The following is a 23,186-nucleotide window of genomic DNA, read 5'->3' as shown; positions in this document are numbered from 1 at the left end:
TGGGGTTCCCATCATGTGTTAGGGACATAAGCATTCTTTCTCTTCCATTACCCGTAATCAGTGCTCCCAGCTGACAGCCTGGCACTGGTGCCTGTCTCATTGCCAGTGCAATACTACAGTGATTTGTGGGAGGCTGGCTCTGTAGTAGGTACAACTTTGTTCCCAAGGGAAACAACTACTGATTCCATGTATGTTCTCTCCAATGGGAACTCTGGTCATGGAAGGAGAATATGGGGGGCTTTTCCTGGGCAGTCCTTAGAACTTAGGAAACCATTGCTCTTGACCTCGTGCCCACTTACCCTTACCCAGTGGTTGCACACAGACTCCCCTCTGGCCCAGTGCTTATCACTGTTGCTGGCCAACAGTGGCCCTGGGGATTGGAAACACCCACTTAGGAGTCTGCCAGGCCAGGAGGTCAGCGTGTGAGCACACAATGGTCTGTGCCCTCTAGGCCAGGGTACACAGATGGCTGGAGTGTTAGGGCCCTTTGCCTCACTTCAGATCAGCCTAGAAACCAGAGCTCCCCTTAGTGAAACAGATGGCTGTGGGCGATTTCAGAGAACTGCTGTTGAAAGCTGCTTCCATTCTCTCCCTTCTCACCAAAATCACACACCCCACTTACTCTCAATTACAGCATCTGAGACCACCAAGCTCCAGAGGTCACAGCTACTCCTGATCCTGCCTCCTTTCCCCTTTCTGGCTTCTGCAAACTAGCCACTAACCAGAGGGAGCCCCTAGTGTGGTAGTTTAAATCCCCAAGGAAGAACTGAAGGATGCTGAAAGCCTCTCAAGGACAGTGAACACTTCAGTGCCGTTTCTCTCCTGTCCTTCCTTGAGGCCAGAGTCTGCAAAAGGAGACTTGTGGGCATCAGAGCCTCTTTGACCTTTTCCACCCTCCCTTCCTGGAAGACATTCAGGTGGAGATACTGTGAGGTGAGGAGAGACCCACTGGTGAATCCCTGAGATGACTACTGTGGGTAACTAAGATGACCTCATCTGTCAGGGTCCTGGGGTTTCTTCTTATCCTTGGGCTAGGCTGTCCCCAAAGCAGGCCTTTACCTCTTATGTGGTCTTAGCTATAAATGTGGTTCGTCACCCACCCACTGCACTCAGCCACAGCCCTGCAATGCAGCTAGTATGGGACCAGTGGTGTGTACCCTGTCACTGCTAGAGGACAAAACTGCAGAGCACTTTTTGGAGTCCTGGGAGGATATGCAAGGCATATACCTTGGGAAGAAAGCATTCCTGTACCTGCTACTAGGCCTCGTACAATGTATTCCAGTGCTGGGAGACAGAAGGGAGTGAGGGGGCCAGTAACTTGCTCCTTATCTGGGCTATTTCTTGGCAGACCTCAAAATTAGACCATTGCAGGGGGGTAAGGGGGACTGGGCTGGGGCCAAGGGAAGAAGCCTGCCAACACAGTCAGTTGGCAAACCTAAGAGAAGTGGGGCCTGGTCTGTGCCCCATTCTTGTTCCCCACCTGTCTCTTTTCTCCCCCCTCCCTGGCTCTGCCAGACTGTCTCCCTGGGCGCCCGCCTCCCCACACACCCCTGGGGGGCGGAGCTTGGCTGCACCCACGTGTGGCGGAGTTATATGCTCCTAGTGGAGAGAGAGGAGCTGGGGAGTGTGGAACCAGCTGGCTCAGGCAGAAAAGCGGCACCATGACGGGCAAGAAAGTCTGCATTTTAGGCTCTGGAAACTGGTAAGTGGCTCTATCAAAGGGTGTGGGGAAGAAGGGGGATTCCCCCAAGTACACAGGGGCATAGGTGGGCAGGAGGCAGACAGTGCGTAGGAAATACCCTCTGGTTCCTCTTCTACCCCTGCTGCTATCTTCTGTGCCTACCCCATAGGACAGATGGTGCCCAAACCTCTCCTGGCCCCTGCCTGGCCCTGCACCTGCACCTGTTTGCCACAGAAAAGGAGCCTTGAATGCTCCCTGCTTGAAAAGCTGCTTGGGTTTGGGGGTGGGGGGACAAGGAAGGTGGCTAGTAAATAATCTGGTGGGCTGCTGTGATATCCTGAGGTGGGACACTGACCCCTCCCCTTTCACCACTCCTCCCTCATACCTCCACTCCTCCATTTTCTGTGCTCCTCCTCCCACCAGGGGTTCAGCCATTGCCAAGATTGTGGGTGGCAATGCAGCCCGGCTGGCACACTTTGACCCACGGGTGACCATGTGGGTGTTTGAGGAAGACATCGGGGGCAGAAAGCTGACAGAGATCATCAATACACAGCATGAAAACATCAAATACCTGCCAGGGCGCAAGCTTCCCCCCAACGTGGTGAGCCCCAGTACCCTACAGGAAGGGAGAGGGAAGTGGAGGGGTGCCTCCTGCTAAGGGGGAGCCATTTCAGGTGCCACCTGGAGTTGGTAAGTGTCTCAGGAGGACAGCTCCAGGCACTGGGCGCTCCTATGCACAGCCCCCAGACTGCTTCCCTGAGTACTTTCTGGAACTGAGGAGAACCTGAATGTGCTTCCTCCCCACCCCACCCCCATTTATGGCCTCCCAGGCTTTTAAGACAAGACAAGGAAGTTGGTTTCTGTGGCAACCAAGACAGGATCTCTAGCTCCCAGACCTGGGATTCAGGTAGTACCTGCCTCAGCTTCTAATCCAGTTACTTATTCACTGGGTTATTAGCAAACGTGGATGTTGCTCCTTGGACTTACGGTCTTTGGTCAAATCCATGTGGCTCACTTCCCAGAGAAGATAGAAGGAAAACTGATGCTTTCCCTTCCCAGTTAGGACCCTAAGGAGCAGGGTGATGAAATTACTTGGCCTCTTCCTCCTGCCAAGCTCAGGCCTCCTTTGGCTTCCTAAAGGCTAGGAGGGTGCTGGGAGGAGGTTTCCAGGAGTCGAAAGCCCACGAAAGCTGGAGCAGAGGGAATGATGGCTAGGGGAATGGAATTGAGTGTCTACTTCCTCCAAGTTCAGCCCTTCCAGACAGTCCCCAAACTGATCTTCCTTTCCCCTCACAATCCTCACTCTCTGGCTTTTCGATCTTCTCACCTGAATGGGGTTTCATAGAGGCTAGAAGTCTGTCAGGACCATGAATATTGGTCACTCCACAGGTGGCTGTCCCAAATGTGGTCCAGGCTGCAGTGGATGCTGACATCCTGGTCTTTGTGGTGCCCCATCAGTTCATCAAGAAGATCTGTGATCAGCTCAAGGGCCACCTGAAGGCAAACGCCATCGGGATATCTCTTATTAAGGTGCCAGGGACACCATGTGCATGGAGGCTCAGCTAACTGTGGTGGGGCTCAGGGTGGTTGAAGTGACAAGAAGAGAAAGTGGCAAAAGTAGGCCAAGAGTTTTCTAGATAGAAGTTAGCTCTGGGGAGGCATGAGAAACAGATGCTGGGGGCCGCTGGGAAGGGGAGGTTGGTTGAGTAGACAAGAGATTGGTTTGGAGGCAGATGTTTTGGGGAGTTTAGGAGATGTACAAGGGATGCCTGGGGGGTATGAGTAGTAAGCTGGTTTGAGGAATGTGAAAGAGAAGTTGGTTTGGAGCAGTGGCTAGGAGGGAAGCTGGTTTAAGGAACTTGGAAGTAGGTTATATAGGAATGTGGAGGAGATACATTGCCTTGGAGAGGTAGGCTGATTTGAGGGTATGTGGAAGGAGAATTTTCAGATGCCATCTGCCTTCCTAACAAAGCTTTGGCTGGGTTGGAGTGGGGCGGGACCTTTGGGAAGGGACACTGATGAACAGCAGATTTGGAAAGGGCAGGATTTCTGGGTGGGAAGCCCTCAGTTGGGCATAAAGGGCACCTGGCCTGAGCTCCATCCTGTGCCCAGGGTATAGACGAGGGCCCCAATGGGCTGAAGCTCATCTCTGAACTAATTGGGGAGCAGCTGGGCATCTCCATGAATGTGCTGATGGGTGCCAACATTGCCAACGAGGTGGCTGATGAAAAGTTTTGTGAGACAACCATTGGTGAGAGCCCCACCACAACCCACATGCATAAAGCAGCTCCAGTTGCATCGCTTCCCCAGTCTCCCTTCCTCCACTCCACTTAGCCTAGCCATCTTCTCCCCATAAGGCAGGCAAAGGAAGAAGACCCAAGCATCAGAGGTGAAGGAGGGTTGGGAACCCCTAGGGAAAGGGTTGCACGTCCTATTTAGGGCAAGTGTGCAAAGAACACCCAAGAGTCCCCTCCCTAAAGCCTTGCCCCTCCCCACTTTAGGCTGCAAGGACCTGGCCCATGGACAGCTTCTGAAAGAGCTGATGCAGACACCCAATTTCCGCATCAGGGTGGTGCAAGAGGTGGACACAGTAGAGATCTGTGGGGCCTTAAAGGTGAGAGGGGTGTAGAGGCAGCTAGGAGGTGGGGAGGAGATCCTGAAAGAGGGCCTGTCTTAGCTCTACAAGGTTACTGGTACTCCAGGCTCCCACTCATACGTAGTTGCTCCTGTTCCCCACCAAATCCCATATACATAGTAAGAACTGAAGAAGCAAAGCCAAAGTCATTTAGGCCTGCTGATTATTCACCATCAGATGCTGGACCCTCTTCTTCCTTTCTCCCTATAGCTTCTTGTGGGACATCCCTATCACTGGCTCCAGGGGGTCATCCAGGGAGGAAGAGGAGATGCCCCAGGGGAGAGCCCAAGCTAATGGGAGACAAGATGTCCAGGACACCCAGACAGATTGATGGCCAGAACTGTGGATATCAGGAATAGTCATAGATGGGAGGGCCAGCTGGATGGAAGACTTTTTCAGTAAATGTCCTCAGAATGGAGTATGGAGTAGAGTTAGGGAGCTTGGATGTATAAGCCCAGGCTAAAAGAAGGGAGTACAGCAAGTGGGAAAAGCAAGAGGTAGAAATAGTCAAGGAGCCACCCACTATACTTCACTTATTCAGAGGGAGTATCATAGCTGATGGAAGCAGCATAAGGCAGGTGGTGAAAGCACCAAGTGGGGCCTGCAGGAGGGGATCCTTTCTCACTGTGACTTCCATTCTCCAAAGAATATAGTGGCTGTGGGGGCTGGCTTCTGTGATGGGCTGGGCTTTGGAGACAACACCAAGGCAGCGGTGATCCGATTGGGGCTCATGGAAATGATCACCTTCGCCAAGCTCTTCTGCAGTGGCCCTGTGTCCTCTGCCACCTTCTTGGAGAGCTGTGGTATCGCTGACCTCATCACTACCTGCTACGGAGGGCGGAACCGCAAGGTGGCTGAGGCCTTTGCCCGCACAGGAAAGGTAGGCCCCCTAGAGAATGCAGAACGGAGGGTGGGGCCTGTAGGTGTCAAGGTAGAGGAAACTGGCTTGAGGTGTCTCTTGAGCACAAACATTAAGCTTGTTGTAAACATTCCGAACCTTCCTCCTAAGACCTTCCACCTCTTATTTGAGCCCTAGACTCTCCACCTCACACTGACAATCCTCCCATTTCCATCCACCCCTCCTGTTTTCTTCACAGTCCATTGAGCAGCTGGAGAAAGAAATGCTGAATGGGCAGAAGCTGCAGGGGCCCCAGACATCCCGGGAGCTACACAGCATCCTCAAACAAAAGGGCCTGGTGGATAAGTAAGTATCTACCACAGCCCCACTGGTGGAGGGAACCACAGCCAGAACTGCTCTCCCCATTCTTTATCTTCCTGAACCCTTCTCAATCTGTGAAGTGGGCAGACAGGGAAATGTAATCTTCTGTTAACAGACACAGAGACCAGAGCTTAGAGAGAGTGAGTCTGGTATGCCCACTGCCCCCCAACAAGGAGTTCATGTTCTGAACTCCTTCTGGTCTAGTGATCTTTATACCACAGTGCTTCAACCCCTCTGCATAGCCTTCCTCAATCCTTTCCTCATCACCTGCTATGGGGGCCAGGGCTCTGGGGCAGCAGGAATAAGCTCACCTGATTGCCCCACTTTTCTGTCCATCATCCCCAGTCTAAGCTGCTCTCCTGAAGCCAACCCTCTGCCCCTGAATGTTGTACTGGGTGCTGAGGTGTGAGCACAAAGGCAGAGGGGAGTGATGGATGACCAAAGCAGAGCTCTGTTGGCTGAGAAAGAATCCTTGTATAAGAGTATGAAACAGGTTCAAAAGATCAGCTTATGGCTGGTCAAGCAAGCAGCCTGGGCACGAGGATGTGAAGGAAACTGGCCTTTATTGAGCTCCTTCATAGAATACATAATCACTTCACTACTTTGTTACGTTGGCTCCATGGCTTGGTATCAGTTGATGATACTGAGGCTCACAGAGGTCAAGTGGTTTGCCCACCTGGAATAAAACAATTCCAGGGAATCATGCTGGCAAGTTCAATATGATAGGGAGCAAGGCAATGAACAACCTGACCCTAAAACTCACAGCTAGGAAGTTCAAATTCTTAGCGACTGGAAATTGAGAGGCAGGGTCTGCCTGAACTCAAAGGTGAGAGAGTAGGAGAGTGGAGGGTTAGGAGGGGATGGGGAGTAGAGAGTAAAGGACATACAAGGAATTTGAACTGGGTCTCTCCTTCCCTCTTCTAGGTTCCCTCTGTTCGTAGCTGTGTACAGAACATGCTATGAGAGCCAGCCAGTGGGTGAATTCATCCAGTGCCTGCAGAATCATCCAGAACATCTGTGATTAGGGCTGTGGCCCAGGCCAGGCAGCTTCTTTACCCCAGTGGAGACAGACAGAAGCTTGTGTACCTGGCCACCAGGATCTCTGGGACTCCCCACAGAGCAGCCTCTTCTCTGTTTTTCACCGGAGGACAGGAGGCTGTGGGGCCCAGCAACCTGTCTGGAGACCCTGAACCACCAAGCAGCCTGCAGCTTCTTGCCACATCTCCAGATGTGGGGCTTTCTCCCGTCCTCTGGGAAGCTTGGGTGTGTGTGGTAGGGCAGAGGGTGGAGGGAGAGAGAGGTAAGGCAATGGCTGCCCGCTGCTGCTTCACACAGAACAGGAATCCTGTCCCCAATCCCAGTTAAGTGGCTAAAGAACAATTTTAGCCACATGAGGGATAAGGCAAGGGCTGTCAGGGAGAGGTCTGGGCTTTTGAGCTGACATAGGGACTCCTTTGCTTTGTCTGACCTCTGCCAGGCCCTGCACAGCATCAATGGATCTCAGTGTTTGTTAACAAAATACAAAGATCTCAACCCCCTTCTAACTTCTCCTAGCAACATCTGTGTCCTCAGAAATCTCTGGTTATTCCCTTTCCCCTCCCCCAGGCTGCCCTGGCACCAGAGTTGCTGCCATGCTGGCATCTCTGGCCCTGGGGCTTGTCATTCTCCCCATGGACTTCCTGGTTCCTAGTTCTTTGCCAGCTCCTCCCCACTATGCGTGACCTTTCCAAGCCTTCTCTCACTCTCCCGCCAGCACCCTCTTTGGGGAGCAAGAACTTAATCTGCTGACAGAGCTACACCTTTTCACAGCAGGCTCAGATCACTCTGCTCCCAGTGACCTTTGGATTTGCCCTGCCTCCCTTCTCCGGAGCTCCAGTGGCAGGGGAGGTTTCAGCTGCGTCCCTCCTGCTGTCTCCCCAGAACATCCTTGGCTCCACCTCTTTTCTTCTCCCAAACCCTGTACCTATTTATTACCTGCCTCCAGAGCAGCCAGGGCAGCTTACCAGCACCTGCATTTAGAGGGCAGATGGCCAGAGAGTGGCCTAAAGGCTGATCAGGGGCAGGGGAGGATGACTATGTCCCCATGTTGGTGGGTCCTGACATTCCAAGGCCAGCTCTCCTGTCATCTGCCTTGTCATAAAGTATATATCAGCACCTCAAGAGCTAGGCAACTCAAGGAGGAGGAAAAAAGTTAAAACCACCCTATCTCCTAAAGCAGTGATTTTCAACTTTTTTCATCCCATGGCATGCATAAACTAATTACTAAAATTCTGTGGCATAACAGAAAATATATTTTTTGCCGATCTGACAAAAAAAATAGGTATACTTTTGATTCATTCACACCAGACAGCTATTGTGTTGACTGCTGTCATTTTTTTATTTGCCAGTCTAAGGGAAAAGAGGTCAGTGCCCCTGACTAAATAGTCAGGTACTGAATGTTTTAAAAATTCTTGCGGCGCACCAGTGTGCCTGCTGCTGCACACTGGCTGCCCTAGGGTAAGGGAAGAACAGGAAGAGGAGGAGAGAGAGGAGCGTGCTTTGCACTGGCCTAGCTCCAGGATAGGGTGGCAGCGGGGAATGTCACAGGTCAGCAGCCTAGGCTCCTGGCTATAAATAGTCCCTGAGGGCCTAAGAGCTCCTAGCATCCAGCAAAGGGTCTCAGCTTCCTATGTGGCAGCACTTGGCACACTATGGCTCTGGCCAGCATTATGTTAACCCTCCCTTATTCCCGGCCTAACCAGGGAGGCAGGGTCCTCCCAGCTTCCAGCTCTTGAGAATTCACTTTCTTTCCAGTGAAGGGTAGAGCTGCCTCAATCAGGCAGCGGCGTGAGGTGCATGGTCACCCCAGATCCGGCTGGGCCCAGTTAGGGGCACTGGCAGAATACAGGAGGTCAAAGTGGGGGCAGAAGGACAACTCCCTTCCCTCAGTAGCAACTGCGACCTTATTAGTGAAACACTTTTGCCTACTGTTGTTCACTCCACAGTTAACTGAATCTAAGGCCTTCAAATCAGGCCTATTTGTCTATCCAATAAAGCCTGGATTTTCCAGAAACGAGTTGGGAAGGGCGCTTCAGTGCATGTGGCAGTTCGTATGTTGTGGTGTATCACTGCATGTATACGTTTTCATACCGTAGGAAAAGGGGGGAAAAAGGCCCTCCTCCATAACCCCAGCCGCTCTCTGCCCCTAGCCTGGTGCCCACGAAGTTCTCCTCCCCCAAGTAGAACCCTCCTCCCATCCCCTTCCCGGCGCTTCTTTGGGGCTTTATCACGCCGCTTGTGTGCGGAGAGGTCACACACGAGACAGAAACATCCCCTGAGCCCACGCCGTGGCCAAGGCCAGATTTGCCTCCTCGGCGGTCTAAGCCTCGCAGCGCAGGTCGGTTTCCTACCTGAGCTTGACCCAAGCCCGGCCGCGGGCAGCTCCAGGCTCTAGGGGGCGCGCGGTCCACCTCCGGAGGGTTGAGTGGGAGAGAATCTGCCTAGCTACCGGAGACGTCACCGCGCCGTAGGCTGGGGATTGGCTCGGCTGAGTCGGGGAGAAAGATCGCCTTTTCTATAGTACCTGAGTATCCATCCTAAAAGTTCCGGTTCCAGAGTTTGAGTCACCAAAGGCTCTCTCTCTACGGAAAACGACTACAACCTCCGGAATTCAACGGGCTCTCGGAAAGGAAGGCTCGTCTGAGGATGCGTAGTAAGGGTGACTGGGCCGGAAGCCGGAAGTTCAAGGTCGGCCACTCAGTGGGTGGAGTTGTACTGCGTCCGGCGTGCGGTGCACTCTCTCGCGTGGGGAGCCGGATCCTAGAGGGTAATTAGAGCGGGTGGGAGGGAGAAAGGGTGGCTTTCCTGACCACTAGCGCCTCAGCGTCTAGGGTTGTACCTGGGCCGCTACCCTCACGTTTCAGGTGCTGCATCAGGCTGCGCAGACTGTGGCGGCGAGCCGCTGGCTTGGGCGCGAGGGAGCCGCACCTCCAGGTACGCCGTCTGCTGGCGCGAGCCGCAGCGCGCAAGTTTGGGCCGGCCTTTGCTTCCCGCATGCTCCCATATCCTCCCGTGACCCAGTCTTCAGGCCTCCGTGCCCTTGAAGTCACCCACGTATCCTGCACCGCTAAGCTGCGGTTTGCATGCTTCCAACCCAACCAGCTCCTTGCAGCTGTAGGTTCCTGTCAGACCTTGACTGCAGCCGGGCGGTCTCGGCCCTCCACGCTCTGACTCCAGTAGCTCTGACCTTGGGGGTCAGGGGTCAGGCTAAGAATTGGGGCCTTGGCTGAGAATTTGCTTTTTACTTAGTGCCTCTTCCAGTTCAGTGCACTAAATTAGCTTTCACTCAAGGTTTACCCGTGACCTAGTCATCTATTTCGATGAGACCAGCCTTCGTGGCACATACCTTTGCAGTAGTGGTTCCCATTTTTTCATTCTTGTGCAACACACCTGGAAGATACAGTACACCTCCATCAGTGGCAGTGACTTGATACAGCAGTGACTTTCAACTGGCAAGAGGGATGTAGTTAAATGAAAAAGCCCTCCAGAAAATTTTGGAATTTCCGACCTGCTTTCTTTCCTTAATTATTTTGCTTCCCTTGGCCTCTCTCTCTGGTCTTATCCTCTGCTTTGGTGTCACTTGTTACCTCCATCTGTATCTCTCCCAGGCTCTATCCAGATTTGTATATCCATCTGCCTGATAGACATCATCGCCTGAATGTTGTGTTCAGCATCTTAAAGATGTCCAAAACTGAGTTCATAACCTTGACTGACAGTGCCACCAGTACCCTGGTATACACACCTGTTTCTTCTTGTTTCTTATTTCTATTAAGTGTCCCAACCGACAACGTTTCCTAACTTGGAGATATTTTCAGCTGTGACTTATTCCGTTCAGTTAATAAATCTTGTTTGAACTTCCGTATCTGTCTTCTACAGCCCTGTCTTAGCTCAGGGTATGTGAAGAGTTTTTTAAAATTTGAAAATAGGGGAAATCTTAGGTTGGATTAGACAGGAGAAGGAAGTGGGGTTCTAGACGCCAAAATTATGTCTACTGTCTTCTGACATTCTTCTAGCCAAGCTGTACCATCCTGTTTCTTGGCTAGTGAAAGCTTCCAGCCTTCTTCCTTCAGCTCCTCAAAGAAGTGGCCCTATGATTGGTTAGCATCTGGTCAGGGTAATGGGGAATATGAGGGGAAAGAAGAAGTGAGGAGGAGGTTGAATGTTTGGAAGTCTCTTTGCTGGGAGCTTGTTTACTACTTCAGCATCCTGCTCTGTGTGTGTGTTTTTTCTTCACTGCCTCACAGCTTGGGGTCCTTTCAAAGCTCAGATAACCTCATCTTGAGCCTGTGCCATTTGGTTTTCTTCCTCTGACCTTATTTAAAGTCACTTGGAATTACAATTCAAGGAAACTATCCCTCAGCTCAGCTTGGGGTCCACCTGCAAAGACTAGTTCTAAGGAAATGTTCAGCCCATAGGACTCACTCGGAAAAGCACTTATATCTCACCCTCCTTCTGACTCCCTAAGCCAGCTAATCCTGAGCTTCTTCCAAATCCTTGACTTTTAAGAAACATATTCTCACTAATTTCAGTCAGTCTTTTAATTTCAATTCCTTCAACAAAGAGGAGTCTAAGAACATATTCACAGTCCCAAATTGAGGAACATTTTGTTCAGGATGAGAGATTGTCATGCTAGACTTTCTCTTGTTCTCTAGCTCAGAATATCCAGGGAACAGTTAAATTAGAAGTCATTTATCTCAGGCAAATGTGAGTTTAACAGTTTGCTAGGGACTCGGGTTTTTTTTTTAGCCCTTGGGATAGGTACTTGGTGTTGTGTTTAGAACTTAGAATCAATGCTGTAGAAGGTTAAGTACAATTGAAATAACATAAGTGTACTGTTGGTACTATTTCAGGAATATTATGGCTTAAACAGATACTTGAGGGCTAACCTGGGAACCTAACCACTGTGAATAAGATCGTTTTTATGGGAAAATAAATTGGATATTGCTTAGAAGGTTCTCATTTGATCTCCTACGGAGAATAATTTACTGCTAATGTTTAATCCTTGGCTACCTCCATTAATTGTCTGCTAGCCAGAAAAACAGATGCATGTTTAAAATAATGTACCAATTAACATTTCTAGGTGGTCCATACCAGTCACTTCTTTCCAAAACCATTGGAGGGCAAGGTGATGCCATTCAGATTCACCTAGTTCCAGCTGTATCTCATGCAGATTTTACTTGCTCTTACAAATCTTACAATTCCCAAATATTGTCTTCCACTATAAGACTCTGCATACGTGTAGGGGCCATTCAGAATAGAGTACATAGACTAAGCAGGATGTAGAAGTTATGGAATGGCTTTAAACAAGGAAGTGGGCTGGGCACATGAGGCCTATCCTGGTATCTAAATTCAGTCTGTCTTTGTAGGGGACAACATGCCAACTGCCAAGCAACTAGCTGACATTGGTTACAAGACCTTCTCCACCTCCATGATGCTCCTCACTGTGTATGGGGGCTACCTCTGCAGCGTCCGCGCCTACCACTATTTCCAGCGGCGCAGCTCCCGGCGCCAGGCTGCAGAAGAACAGAAGACCTCAGGAGTCTTGTAGAACTGGGGGGCTTTTCTCCTTGATTAGAGAGGCCTGAGGCATGCTGTGAAAAGAGCTCACCTACAGTCATATCCAAGTCAAGAGAACTAAGGCCTTAATGGTTTTCAAACCCTGATGGGGATAAGTGCCCATGATTTCTCTGGAACTGCCAGTTTGGGGAGGCTGTCAAATCATAACAGGAATTGGGGGAGGGGGAGGCACATCTACAGACATTAAATATTTTGCCATGTCTGTCTGTGACTTGTGTTTTTGTTTACTTAAAAAGGGTATGGACCACAGAGGTGGGGCCTTAACTACTAATTTTCTAGTCACAGACTGGATTTCCATATCTTGAGCTCTTAGTACCCATGAAGTAGGGGATATACAGTTTTAGGTGTAGTAATATCAACTTTCATGACCTCAGAGAAAAGGCTGTCCCAGCAGCTGTATAAATCCCCTGAAAAGACTAAAGACCAGAGCTCTTTGGTCAGTGACCATTCCTGAACTAATTACTGTGTCCAGATAATGGGGTACTCTGGCCAGCAGTTAAGGAAGGCAGAGACCCTTGTTTAACAGCCTTCTCAAAATTGCACCAAATAGAGGAGACACAGTTCCCAAAAGGAAGGGTTGTCGGGCAGCCTGTAGTAACGCGGTTCACCTCCTTAAGCTCACTGGGTATAGTATTAGCATAAGGGTCGATTTCTCACTGTGTCACCGTGCGGGAATCTACCTGCAGGTCTTATTACAGAGTTGTGAAGAGGATTTGAAAGAAAACTCTATTCCAGGTAAAACCCAATTATGAAGCGAGGTATTGCCACCATTTCTTTTTGAGTGTTGAGGCTTGCTAGTTCATGTCCTTCTTGGTGATCACCCCAAATATTAACCTCCTTGGACACCTGGCCTCTCTCATGCTCTTTGTGCATACTGCTCTGTCCTTTGTCCCCTTACTTCTAAACCTTTCACCTGAAACCCCTCTTCCATGATGAAAAACCCCAGCTGTAGCCCTGGCCAGGTAGCTCAGTTGGTTAGAGCATCCATCGTCCCATATGCCTTGGTTGCAGGTTCAATTCAGGGCACATACAAGAATCAAGTGATGAATGCATAAATAAGTGGAACAACAAATCGGTGCTTCTCCCTCTCGTTAAGATCAATAACAACCCCCCCACCCCCCGAACAACACAGCTTTCCTATATCCTCAACCCTTTTGCTATTATCCTCTCTTGGCGTATTAACCAAGGACTCTGCTGCCTCCTCTGCTTTCTCACCTGTACTGTTAGGGTCACCATTCTCCCAGTGCCACTTTCAAATGGCATAAAATCAGTCGTTTTTTGAGGAGCTTTCTTACATTCTCATTTCGACTCTATTCTAGAACTTGGAGACTTCAGATCGTTTGACTCCTATTTTATTCCAATCTGTCAGTCTTTTATTGGCCTAAACTGCTCCCCTGTCCAGCCTATGCCCATAGCTGATGCCCCGAACAACTGCCCTGCAGTCTCTGCCTCCATCCTTACCCTCCTCAACCCTAGTCCTTGCTCCATTAGTTATCTCTTCTCAGTATATAAACTTGCTTACGGCCCTCCACCCCCTACCAAAACAAACTACTCCAGATTATTTAAGAAGTCTCACATGATAGCCCTTCCTGGGACTTCAAGTTCCTTCCACCTCCACCACTGCGTTGAAATTCCCGGTTGACATCCCCTCCCACTGTGGCATATCCCCTGATGACTTGTCCTCCCCTTGCTGTTTCCTGAGGCACTGAAGCTCTACTTTGGCTGCAGGGAGGGACCACTGTCTTGTTCCCTTGTACCACTTAGATTTTTTTCTTCTGATTTCCTCTGTCCACTTTAATGTGTTGCAGCTGTGTTTTTGGCCTATTGCTCTTATTCTGTATGTTCTCAATCTAAGTAATTAATGGTTCTAATATAACAAAATGTAGTTAAGTACTCAGTGTTGGTATCCTGGCTTCACCATTACAGCTATATTGCAATAAGCCAGTTATTAACTCTTAACTCCTCAGTTAACCTTTGTCAAATGGGGATACAATTTTCCCAATTTAAAAGATTAGATTGAATATTAAATTAGATAATTCATGAAGTATTTAATCTGTCTGGTCCATGATAAGCACTCAGTGTCAGCTATTAATGCCTGCTGCTGACCTCCAAATCTGTATCTTCCAGATTGAGTTTCAGGTGCAGTAATATCCAAGTGCTTGATAGATCCACGTGAATGTCCTGTAGTCCTCTTTAACTTGACATGCCCACAACTAACAGCATTCCTTCTCATCTCCAGGACTTATTCACATTTTCCTCGTTTTAGTTAATGACACCATCATCCAAGTCAGAAATGTGGGAGATTTATTAGACTATTCCCTGTATGCTACTCCCAAATAATTCTTATTTTTACCATTTAAACATCCATTTAATCAGTTCCACTCTTATAATTTCTTGCTTATACTTTGTCTTTTTTTGAGAGAGGGGAGGAGAGAGAAATATCAATTTGTTGTTCCACTTATTTATTCATTCATTAGTTGATTCTGGTATGTGTCCTGACTGGGGATCGAACCTCTAACCTTGGAGTATTGGAACGATGCTCTACCAACTGAGCTACCTGGCCAGAGCTAAAAATCTTTTTTTTTTTTTTAAATATATCTTTATTGATTTCAGAGAGAGGAAGGGAGAGGGAGAGAGAGAAATAGAAACATCAATGATGAGAGAGTCATTGATCGGCTGCACGCCCCCAACTGGGGATCGAGCCCACAACCCAAGCATGTGCCCTGACCGGGAATCAAACTGCGATTTCCTGGATCATAGGTCAATGCTCAACCACTGAGCCACGCCGACTAGGCTAAAAAAATCTTTAAAAGCACATGTGGCTAAGGCAGTTTTGAAAAGGAACAAAGAAGATGGGTTGGGCTACCAGATATCAAGACATAGTAGAAAGCTAATAGTAATCTAAATGTTGGGGTATTAGTGCAGGAGTAGAGAAAGAGACCAGTGGCATAGAATAATAAACTCAAACAGATTAATGTATATGTTAGAAGTTGACTGTGATAGAGGATACATCACAAATCCATGGTGAAAATCATTACAGAATGTAGTTATTCATACTCTAAGTTATAGATACATGTGTGACTGTTGAAAGTATAAAAAGTATGTACAAAAAATGGATTGAAAGGACACACCAAACTTACAATAGTAGTTGTTATATTGGGGGTGAGGTGAGGTAGAGTAGGGCAGAGGTTAAAGGGGTCTTAAATGAAAACTGTTTACTCACAACACTTCTGATACCAAATGTGTGAGTTTTCCCAACACCAAACAACTCTCCACCTCTGGACACCAACTGAGTATCCTATAATTCAGTTCTGCCACTAACTACCCCGGGGTTAGTGCAGATCCCACAAGTTAAGGGCTCAGTCCCACAAGACTGCCCTCCACTTCAGATGCCTATGATTAGTGGATCCCCAGGTTATCCATACTTCTGCCTGACTTGGCTACACATTGGTGCCTACAGCCACCTCCTTAGGTTTTATAATTTGCAGCAATGGTTCACAAACCTGAACTCAGGGAAATACTTCATTTACTCTTACTGGTTTATTATAAAGGATACCGACCGCTCAGGAACAGCCTAATGGAAGAGAGGCATAGGGCAAGGTATAGGGCACATCGCCCTATCAGTACCTCAATGTATTAAATCCAGAAGCTCTCTGAATCCCTTTGTTTAGGGGTTTTATGGAGGTTCCATCACATAAGCATGATTGATTAAATCATTGACCATTGGTGATTAACTCAATCCTTAGCTCCTCTCCCTTCCCTGGAGGTCAGATGGGGTTGAAAATCCCAGCCCTTAAATCATGCCTTGGTCTGGTTCCTCTGGCATCCAGCTCCCATTCAGAAATTATCTAGGGGCCCACCAAGAGTCACCTCATTAGCATACAAAGCCAATTATCACTGGAGATTCCAAGGCTCTTAGAAGCTCTTTGCCAAAAACCTAAGATAAAGACCAAACACATATCTGCAGACTTTGAGTAAAGCAAGTTATTTTCTGTAATGTGAATGGAACTTATCCAATCAGTTGAAGGCCTTAAGAGCAAAGACTAAGAGTTCCCAACAAAGGAATTATGCATCAAAATTAACACAGAAACCCTGCCTGAATTTCTAGCAGGTAGATCTTGGGCTGCAAATCAACTCCCCCCCCCCCCCCCTCACTTGAGATTTCTTCCATTGCTTTTCAGAGAGAGTGGAAGGGAGAGAGAGAGAAACATCAATGTGAGAGAGACACATCAATTGGTTGCCTCCCGCATGTGCCCCACCAAGGCCTGGGATTGAGCCTGCATCCGAGGTACGTGCCCTTGGCTGGAATTGAACCCAGGACCCTTTAGTCTGCTGGCCGGTGCTCTAACCATTGAGCCAAACCAGCTAGGGCTGCAACATCAACTCTTACCTGAACTTCCAGCCTGCTATCTGCTCTATACATTTCAGACTTGCTAGTCCCTACAATTGTATAAGCCAATTCCTTAAATCAGTCTCATTCTTGCTTTCTAAGCTATTGGCTCTGTTGTCTGGAGAACGCTGACTAATACAGCAGATGATGCCAGTGTGTCTCTGTCCAGTCTTGTTTCCTGGACTAGATTCCAGTCCGTTCCCACCTCCAATTGTTTAACAGTCATTTTCACTTGGAGCACTTACAGTCATTTCAAATACAGCTTGTGAAAACCTAAATTCAAGCAGTTGTTTCATATTTACTGAGCATGAACTGTATCTAGTAAGAAAGAATAGACATATTGGCTGTCAAATTATAATGAACATAATCAAGTTCTTCAGTTAAATATCAATGAACTGAATTCTCCCATTAAAAGACAAAGACTAGTAATAGATGGGCTAAAAAAATAAAACAAATCCAAATCATGTGTAGTTTCTAATAAACACCAAAGAAATCATGCTCAGACAGCAGAGCCGTGACGCTGCCAAAAAGTTTAGTATTGTTTCCTAAGTGGCTTTCGTAGACCAGTCATTTGAATGAAGGCAGATTCCAAATCTGCTTTTTCTGTAGGCCTCCAGCTGTGACTAAACTCTTGGAGAGGCCTGCACTAGGAGAGACCTTAATGGACTAGAAGAAAATTAATTATGCAAATGACTGAGGTGAAGGTGGTACAGATAACTTACCATGTATTCTTACTACATATTGGCCCATGCCAACTCATAGCCCCTCCCCCCTTTATTCCATCTAGATAAATAACTTTACTTTTGGAAGTCTGAGCCAATAGAAGCAGGGCTAAACAAGGCAGCTGATGATTTCATTTTACAGAAACACACCTAATGGGAGTTTGGCAGCAGGTCTGGCTGCTGTTGTCTTAAGTGCAGACGGCTTGTTTGCAGCTATATTATTCATAATTGTTGGCCAGTGTTCTCTGGATGATCAGCAAGCTCTTTGTGCCTCACCCTAATCCCTGAAGTAGTGAAAGGAGGTTCCTGCAAGGACTGCAACTGCAAATGCTGCTGCAGTCATACCCATGTTTTGTTGAAGTTTCACTACTACTGTAGTTTTAACTGGGTTTTTTGGTTGTTTATCATCTGTGTTGTCCAATGAAGCGTCATTATTCATAGAGAAACTCAGAAAAGGCGTGTTTATTTCCTCTGCAATTTCCAAATCTTCTGTTTGAATCCTCTGATCTAACATCTCTATAAAATGGTCTCTGATTTCTTCAGCTGACTCATTGCCAAATTTATAATCTTAACATTACTGTGGGTCCCAGAATGGGGACAAAAACTCGGTGAGGAAGGATGTGAAACTCTTTTTCAGAACCTTTTTTTCTGGAATTTCATTCAAAATCAGATCCTCAGAGAGTATTTCACAACGACCAGCAACTGTATTCTATATATCTCTCTTCATTGCCTGCACAGCATCTTTAACCTTGGGTTTAGTGCTGTGAATATACGCTCTGCATTTCACAGCACCCTTAAGGTTTTCAGAGCCGCTGCAGATCTGGACGGTGGCTGTGAATCTGTGGTCTGAATTCAGAAGCAACTGCCTTAACACTCTGACATCAAAAGAATGGCTAATTGCTTGAGCATTTCCTCTAGATTTTTTTCTGTCCTTCTAGTAGGTCACAATCTTCAGCTTTAACTTGTCCATTAATCAAATAAACACCATTTTCTATTTGCTTGGCCCAGCGTGCAAGTGCATTCTTTGTATTTTTCTCCAGAGTATAGCTGACAGAAGTAGTAGACAGTGGGATGTGAATATTAATATGAACCATACAGTCTAAAGAAAGCCATGAAGTTGACAGTCCATTTTGATGTTCCAATCTGCTGGTTTTGCTGAAGTCTTTGGAACCTGGATATCATAAGTTCGACAAAATATTTTTTTTGTAGAAGAGCAAATGTGAAGTGTCACTTGCTCTGAGACTTACTCCTCTGTGCAATTCCACTGACTCTTTTTATTCACAGATTTTTCCACAGCAAATACTAGTCTGCGCAGGGTGTTTTGAAAATCATTTCCCATTTCTAACGTTGTAATAATAAATACTCCAAGAACTCCCCAGGTAGCATTCTTGATACCTGGTTAGCCTGCTCCGTGGCCCATTCTTCATCCAAGTTATCTCCGGATGATCAGCAAGCTTTGTGCCTCACCCTAATCACTGAAGTAGTGAAAGGAGGTACTCGCAACAAGGGCTGCAACTGCAAATGCGGCAGTCATACCCATGTTTGAGGTTTGGGATGTTTGAGGTTCTTATTTTTTTCCTCTTTGGGTGGTGTTCTGTCCTATTAAAAGACCGGAGACCAAAGACTTTCCTTGGAGATTGAGGTTTGAAAGGTACTGGCCAACAACATTCTTCTACAATGTAGGTTCTCCCCATTATTAAGAACTAATTCAATCTCCTGTCCCCGTGGCAGACAAACCTGTCGGTCCTCATGGGAAGAGAGTTCAGGGTTCAAGTACCAGCCTCCAGGGGCCAGATTCCCCTCCGGTCACCCCCCCTTTTTTTAATAAACCCATTTCTGGTACCTCTGTAAGGTCAAGTCCCAAGTCCTATTATAGCCCTCTTTATGACTGTTTTTACAAGACTAATAATATTGCTGCTTTAAACCTCTAGGGGCTCCCACAACCTAACATCTAAAATTTAATTCTTCAGCATGATAGTCAATGTTCACAATCTGGCCCCAAACTACTTTTTTTTTTTTTTTTTTTAAATCCTCACCTAAGGATATTTTTTCCATTGCTTTTCAGAGAGAATGGAAGGGAGGGAGAGAGAAACATCAATGTGAGAGAGACACATTGATTGGTTGCCTCCCACATGCACTCTGGTAGGCTGGGGATCGAGCCTGCAACTGAGGTATGCGCCCTTGGCTGCAATCGAACCCGGGACCCTTCAGTCTAAGGGCTGACGCTCTAACCACTAAGCAAACCGGCTAAAGTCCAACCCACCTTCTTAATGTCATCTCCTGCCACTTTGATACCACTCCAACAGATTAGTTCCCTGAAAATGCCATGTGCTTGTTATATTTTTAAAAAATTATGAATTATTCCAAACTTATTGAAGAGCACCAAAAATAAACACACCTTACTTACATCTTCCCTCCCCAAAGATAAGCACTATCTATCCTTCAGTAGCTGTATGTTTCTGTACTGTTGCTATAGAAGCACCCTTAATATTTTTTGGGGGTTAAAAAGGTAATATTAATTGCATCAACTGAGACATACTCTTTTGTAAGTTGACTTTTTCACTCAATATTATGTTTTTTATATTTATGCATTGTGCTGGTTAATTTTGCATTCACTGGGCACTGAGTGCCCAGATAGTGGTTAAACAGTATTCCTCGTGCATCTGTGAGGGTGTTTCTGGATGAGAATAACAGTGAATCTGTAGACTGAATAAAGCCAGTTGCCCTCCCCACCGTCGTTGGGCCTCATCCAATCCATGGACAGCCTGAACAGGGCAAAAAGTGGAGGAACGGAGAGTTCTTTCTCTCCACTTGACTGTCTTTGAGCTGGTACACTGGTCTTCCCTGCCTTCGGACTTGATTGGAACTATATATTCAGCCCTTCTGGGTCTCCAGCTTGCTGACAACAGATCCTGGGGTTTCTCAGTCTCCATAACCAAGTGAGCCAGTTCCTTACAATAAGTCTTTACAAAAAATTATATATATTTAAAACATGTATGTATATATACATCCTTTGGTTCAGACTAATACATCCATATTGACAGGAAAACTTGCTTCATTTAAATTTCTGTACAGTTGACCCTTGAACGAGGAGATTAGGGGTGCTAACTCCCCCAGTTGAAAATCCACATATAACTTTTGACTCCCCAAAACTTTAGTCATCCATGAAGGACTGGTTCTGGGACACCTCCCATACCCCTCCAGATACCCAAATCTGTGGATGCTCAAGTCTCACATTAAATGATGTAGAACAGTGTATGCAATCAGTCCTCTGCATCTGAGGATTGAAAATACTATTTTTGATCTGTGGTTGGTTGAATCCACGGATGTAAAACCTAGGGATATGGAGGGCCAACTGCATATTTATTGGAGAAAAAAAATGCGTATAAGTAGACTTGCACAGTTCAAACCTGTGTTGTTCAAGGGTCAACTGTGAGTTACAATTCTATGAGTAAATCAATTTACTCCATTCCTCTAGTGAAAGACCAATGGGTCATTTCCACTTTTTTCCCTCTTATACATAACAACGCAATGAGTATCCTTGTACATTTTCTTGGGCCCATGTGCTAGTTTCTCCAAAAGAGGATTTAGCTTTACTAGTTATTGTTGCTTTTCCAAAGGGGTTGTCAATTTCACTCTCACCAGCAACACTTCTGCATTCTGTTGGTGTGAAGTGGTTTCTATTCGTTTTAATTTACAGCACTGATTTCCAGTAAGGTCGAGCTCCTTTTTATTGACTCATCCATTAGCACACTCGTCCTCTAGTAACTGCCTATTCATATTCTTTGCTTCCCGCACCCACAGTTCCTCCTCCTTTTTTCTTGCTATTAGGTTGTCTTTGTTGTTTCATTAATTAGCTATATTCTGGATACTAGTTTTGGTTAGTTATACATGTTGCAGGTTTGTCTGAGATAATCTTTTGGACCTTTTTTATTTGGGGTGGTGGTGGTGATGGTGTAAGGATGCCATGTTGTCTAAACCATCATGTACATGTGTCTCCAGAGCAGTCCCATGGATGACTGATCTGAGACCAATTTTCATGCAAGTTCTTACCTGGGAATGGGGTGTGGGCTGAGGTGTTTCCCAGACCACACAGGAAGTGTACATTTAGGTTCCAAATTCACATGAAGTGTGGGCCCAGAATTTGAGAAAATTCTCATGAGTCTCCCGACCCCACAAGCCGAAGCATTCAAATTTCTTTGCTTTCTCATTTTGTCAACTGGAAGAATTTTTGCATTTCCTCCCTTTCACTAAGTCTGTTGCTCTTTCAGGGTCCTAGCCTTAACTGGAGGTCTCAGTTCCAGCTTCCTGCATGGGGCCAGTCTTGTCTCTTGTGGTCAACATTGAAACCCAAGTCCTTAAGTTATATGCCCATTATCCCTCCAATACTTGCATCAGCTGTTTGCCTTTTGCCCTAGCTTTCAATTCCTCTCTTTGTGGCCTTTGTGACTTTTTCTTGGAACCTCAGCTATGCATTAAAAAAACAAAACAAAACAAAAAAACACTTGCCCTGGACAGGTAGCTCAGTTGGTTAGAGTGTTGTACCAATGAGCCAGGTTGGGGCAAATACAGTAGTCAACCAATGAATGCATAAATAAGTGGAACAACTATTGATGTTTCTCTAAAAATGAATAACATTTTTTATATATAAAAAACTTGATCCACCATTTCTAGGTTTTTGTCTCAGGTTATTGCAGTAGGCATTAAGCCAGAACTGTTATATACTCTCACATCTCTTCTAAACATACCTTTTCATTCCTGTTTCCCAGGCTAACCTTTACTCATCTTTAATGGCCGGTGCCACTTTGAAGTTGTATCCCACTGAGAGGAATTCTGCCAAGAATAATTTAGGCTAGTTCTTATCACATTGTATTACCTTTTTTCCTTACTGGGGTAGGAGCTCTTTGAGGGTAGAAACCTGATCTTGTTCATCTTTGTGTCCCCAGCTTCTGCCACAGTGTCTATCGTGAAGTAGGCCCTTAAACGTTTTATTGAACTGAAAAGATCTCCCACATGGATACTGGATTTAAAGTCTGAAGAATTTGGTTTAAAATCAGCATACTATCACCCACTAACTAAACCCATTTGATTATTTTTAGGATTGCGATAATTTGAGAGTTCATGATACTCGATGAGCAATCTAAGTTTTTCGAAAAAATTAAATTTGTGCCTGGCCAGGTGGCTCAGTTGGCTGTCATCCCATACACCAAAAAGGCTGCAGGTTCGATTCCTGGTTAGGGCACACGCCTAAATTGTGGGTTCAATCCCTGGTTGGGGTGTGTAGGGGAGGAGGCCGATCGATGTTTCTCTTGCACATTGATGTTTCTCTCCTACTCTCTCTCCTTTCCTCTCTAAAATCAATAAAATAAAATAAAACCAATAAAAAAATCCTTGGGTGAGGATTAAAAAAAAATTAAATATGTCAGGGTGACATTGGTTAATAACATTTGTTTCAAGTATATAATTCTATAATACATCATCTGTATATTGCACTGTGTGCTCACTACCCTGTTTGTGTTTTTTAAATAACTCCTGAACCTCAGTTTCCTTATTGTGGCAGACTGAATTTTTCAAAGATGAATGCAACAGTCTCTCCCATTCCACATTCTCTTCTGCAATGACCATGCCACTCCATCAAGAGGCAGAGTCTATCCCACAATCCCCTTGAATCTAGGTGGTCCCCATGACTATTTTGATTAATATAATACAGTGGAAGTGATGTGTGCCAGTTCTGGACGACACTCTTAAATGGCTTAGGAACTTCTGCTTCCTGCTTCTTGGAACACAACCACTTGTGCAAAGCCCAAGGCATAGAGAGGTCATGCACAGGTACCTTAGTTGACAGCCCCGACTAAATTACTAGAGAACGGCTAGCACTAACTTCTAACAGGCTAGTAAATCGCCTTGGACACCCAGCCCAGTTG

The 23,186-nt window shown here is 46.6% G+C and overlaps 2 protein-coding genes and 1 pseudogene across 2 annotated transcripts; 2 read left to right on the top strand and 1 right to left on the bottom strand.

The window, feature by feature from the left end:
• Positions 1 to 1,448: 1,448 nt before the first annotated feature.
• Positions 1,449 to 7,560, top strand: GPD1 (glycerol-3-phosphate dehydrogenase 1). Its single transcript, XM_087814678.1, has 8 exons — positions 1,449 to 1,702; positions 2,105 to 2,282; positions 3,071 to 3,211; positions 3,794 to 3,932; positions 4,183 to 4,295; positions 4,963 to 5,196; positions 5,414 to 5,520; positions 6,460 to 7,560. Exons 1-8 carry the CDS (start codon positions 1,662 to 1,664, stop codon positions 6,554 to 6,556), a joined length of 1,050 nt encoding a protein of 349 aa, XP_087670804.1. The 5' UTR covers positions 1,449 to 1,661; the 3' UTR covers positions 6,557 to 7,560.
• Positions 7,561 to 9,362: 1,802 nt separating this feature from the next.
• On the top strand, positions 9,363 to 12,352 carry COX14 (cytochrome c oxidase assembly factor COX14). Its single transcript, XM_016201082.2, has 2 exons — positions 9,363 to 9,507; positions 11,940 to 12,352. Exon 2 carries the CDS (start codon positions 11,948 to 11,950, stop codon positions 12,119 to 12,121), a length of 174 nt encoding a protein of 57 aa, XP_016056568.1. The 5' UTR covers positions 9,363 to 9,507; positions 11,940 to 11,947; the 3' UTR covers positions 12,122 to 12,352.
• Positions 12,353 to 17,229: 4,877 nt separating this feature from the next.
• LOC107528157 (protein odr-4 homolog) lies at positions 17,230 to 19,165 on the bottom strand (annotated as a pseudogene).
• Between the last annotated feature and the right edge of the window lie 4,021 nt (positions 19,166 to 23,186).

Source organism: Miniopterus natalensis, chromosome 2 (genome assembly GCF_054644295.1).
Source record: "Miniopterus natalensis isolate mMinNat1 chromosome 2, mMinNat1.hap1, whole genome shotgun sequence".
Taxonomy (NCBI): domain Eukaryota; kingdom Metazoa; phylum Chordata; class Mammalia; order Chiroptera; family Miniopteridae; genus Miniopterus; species Miniopterus natalensis.
This window is presented reverse-complemented; position numbering and strand designations above follow the sequence as displayed.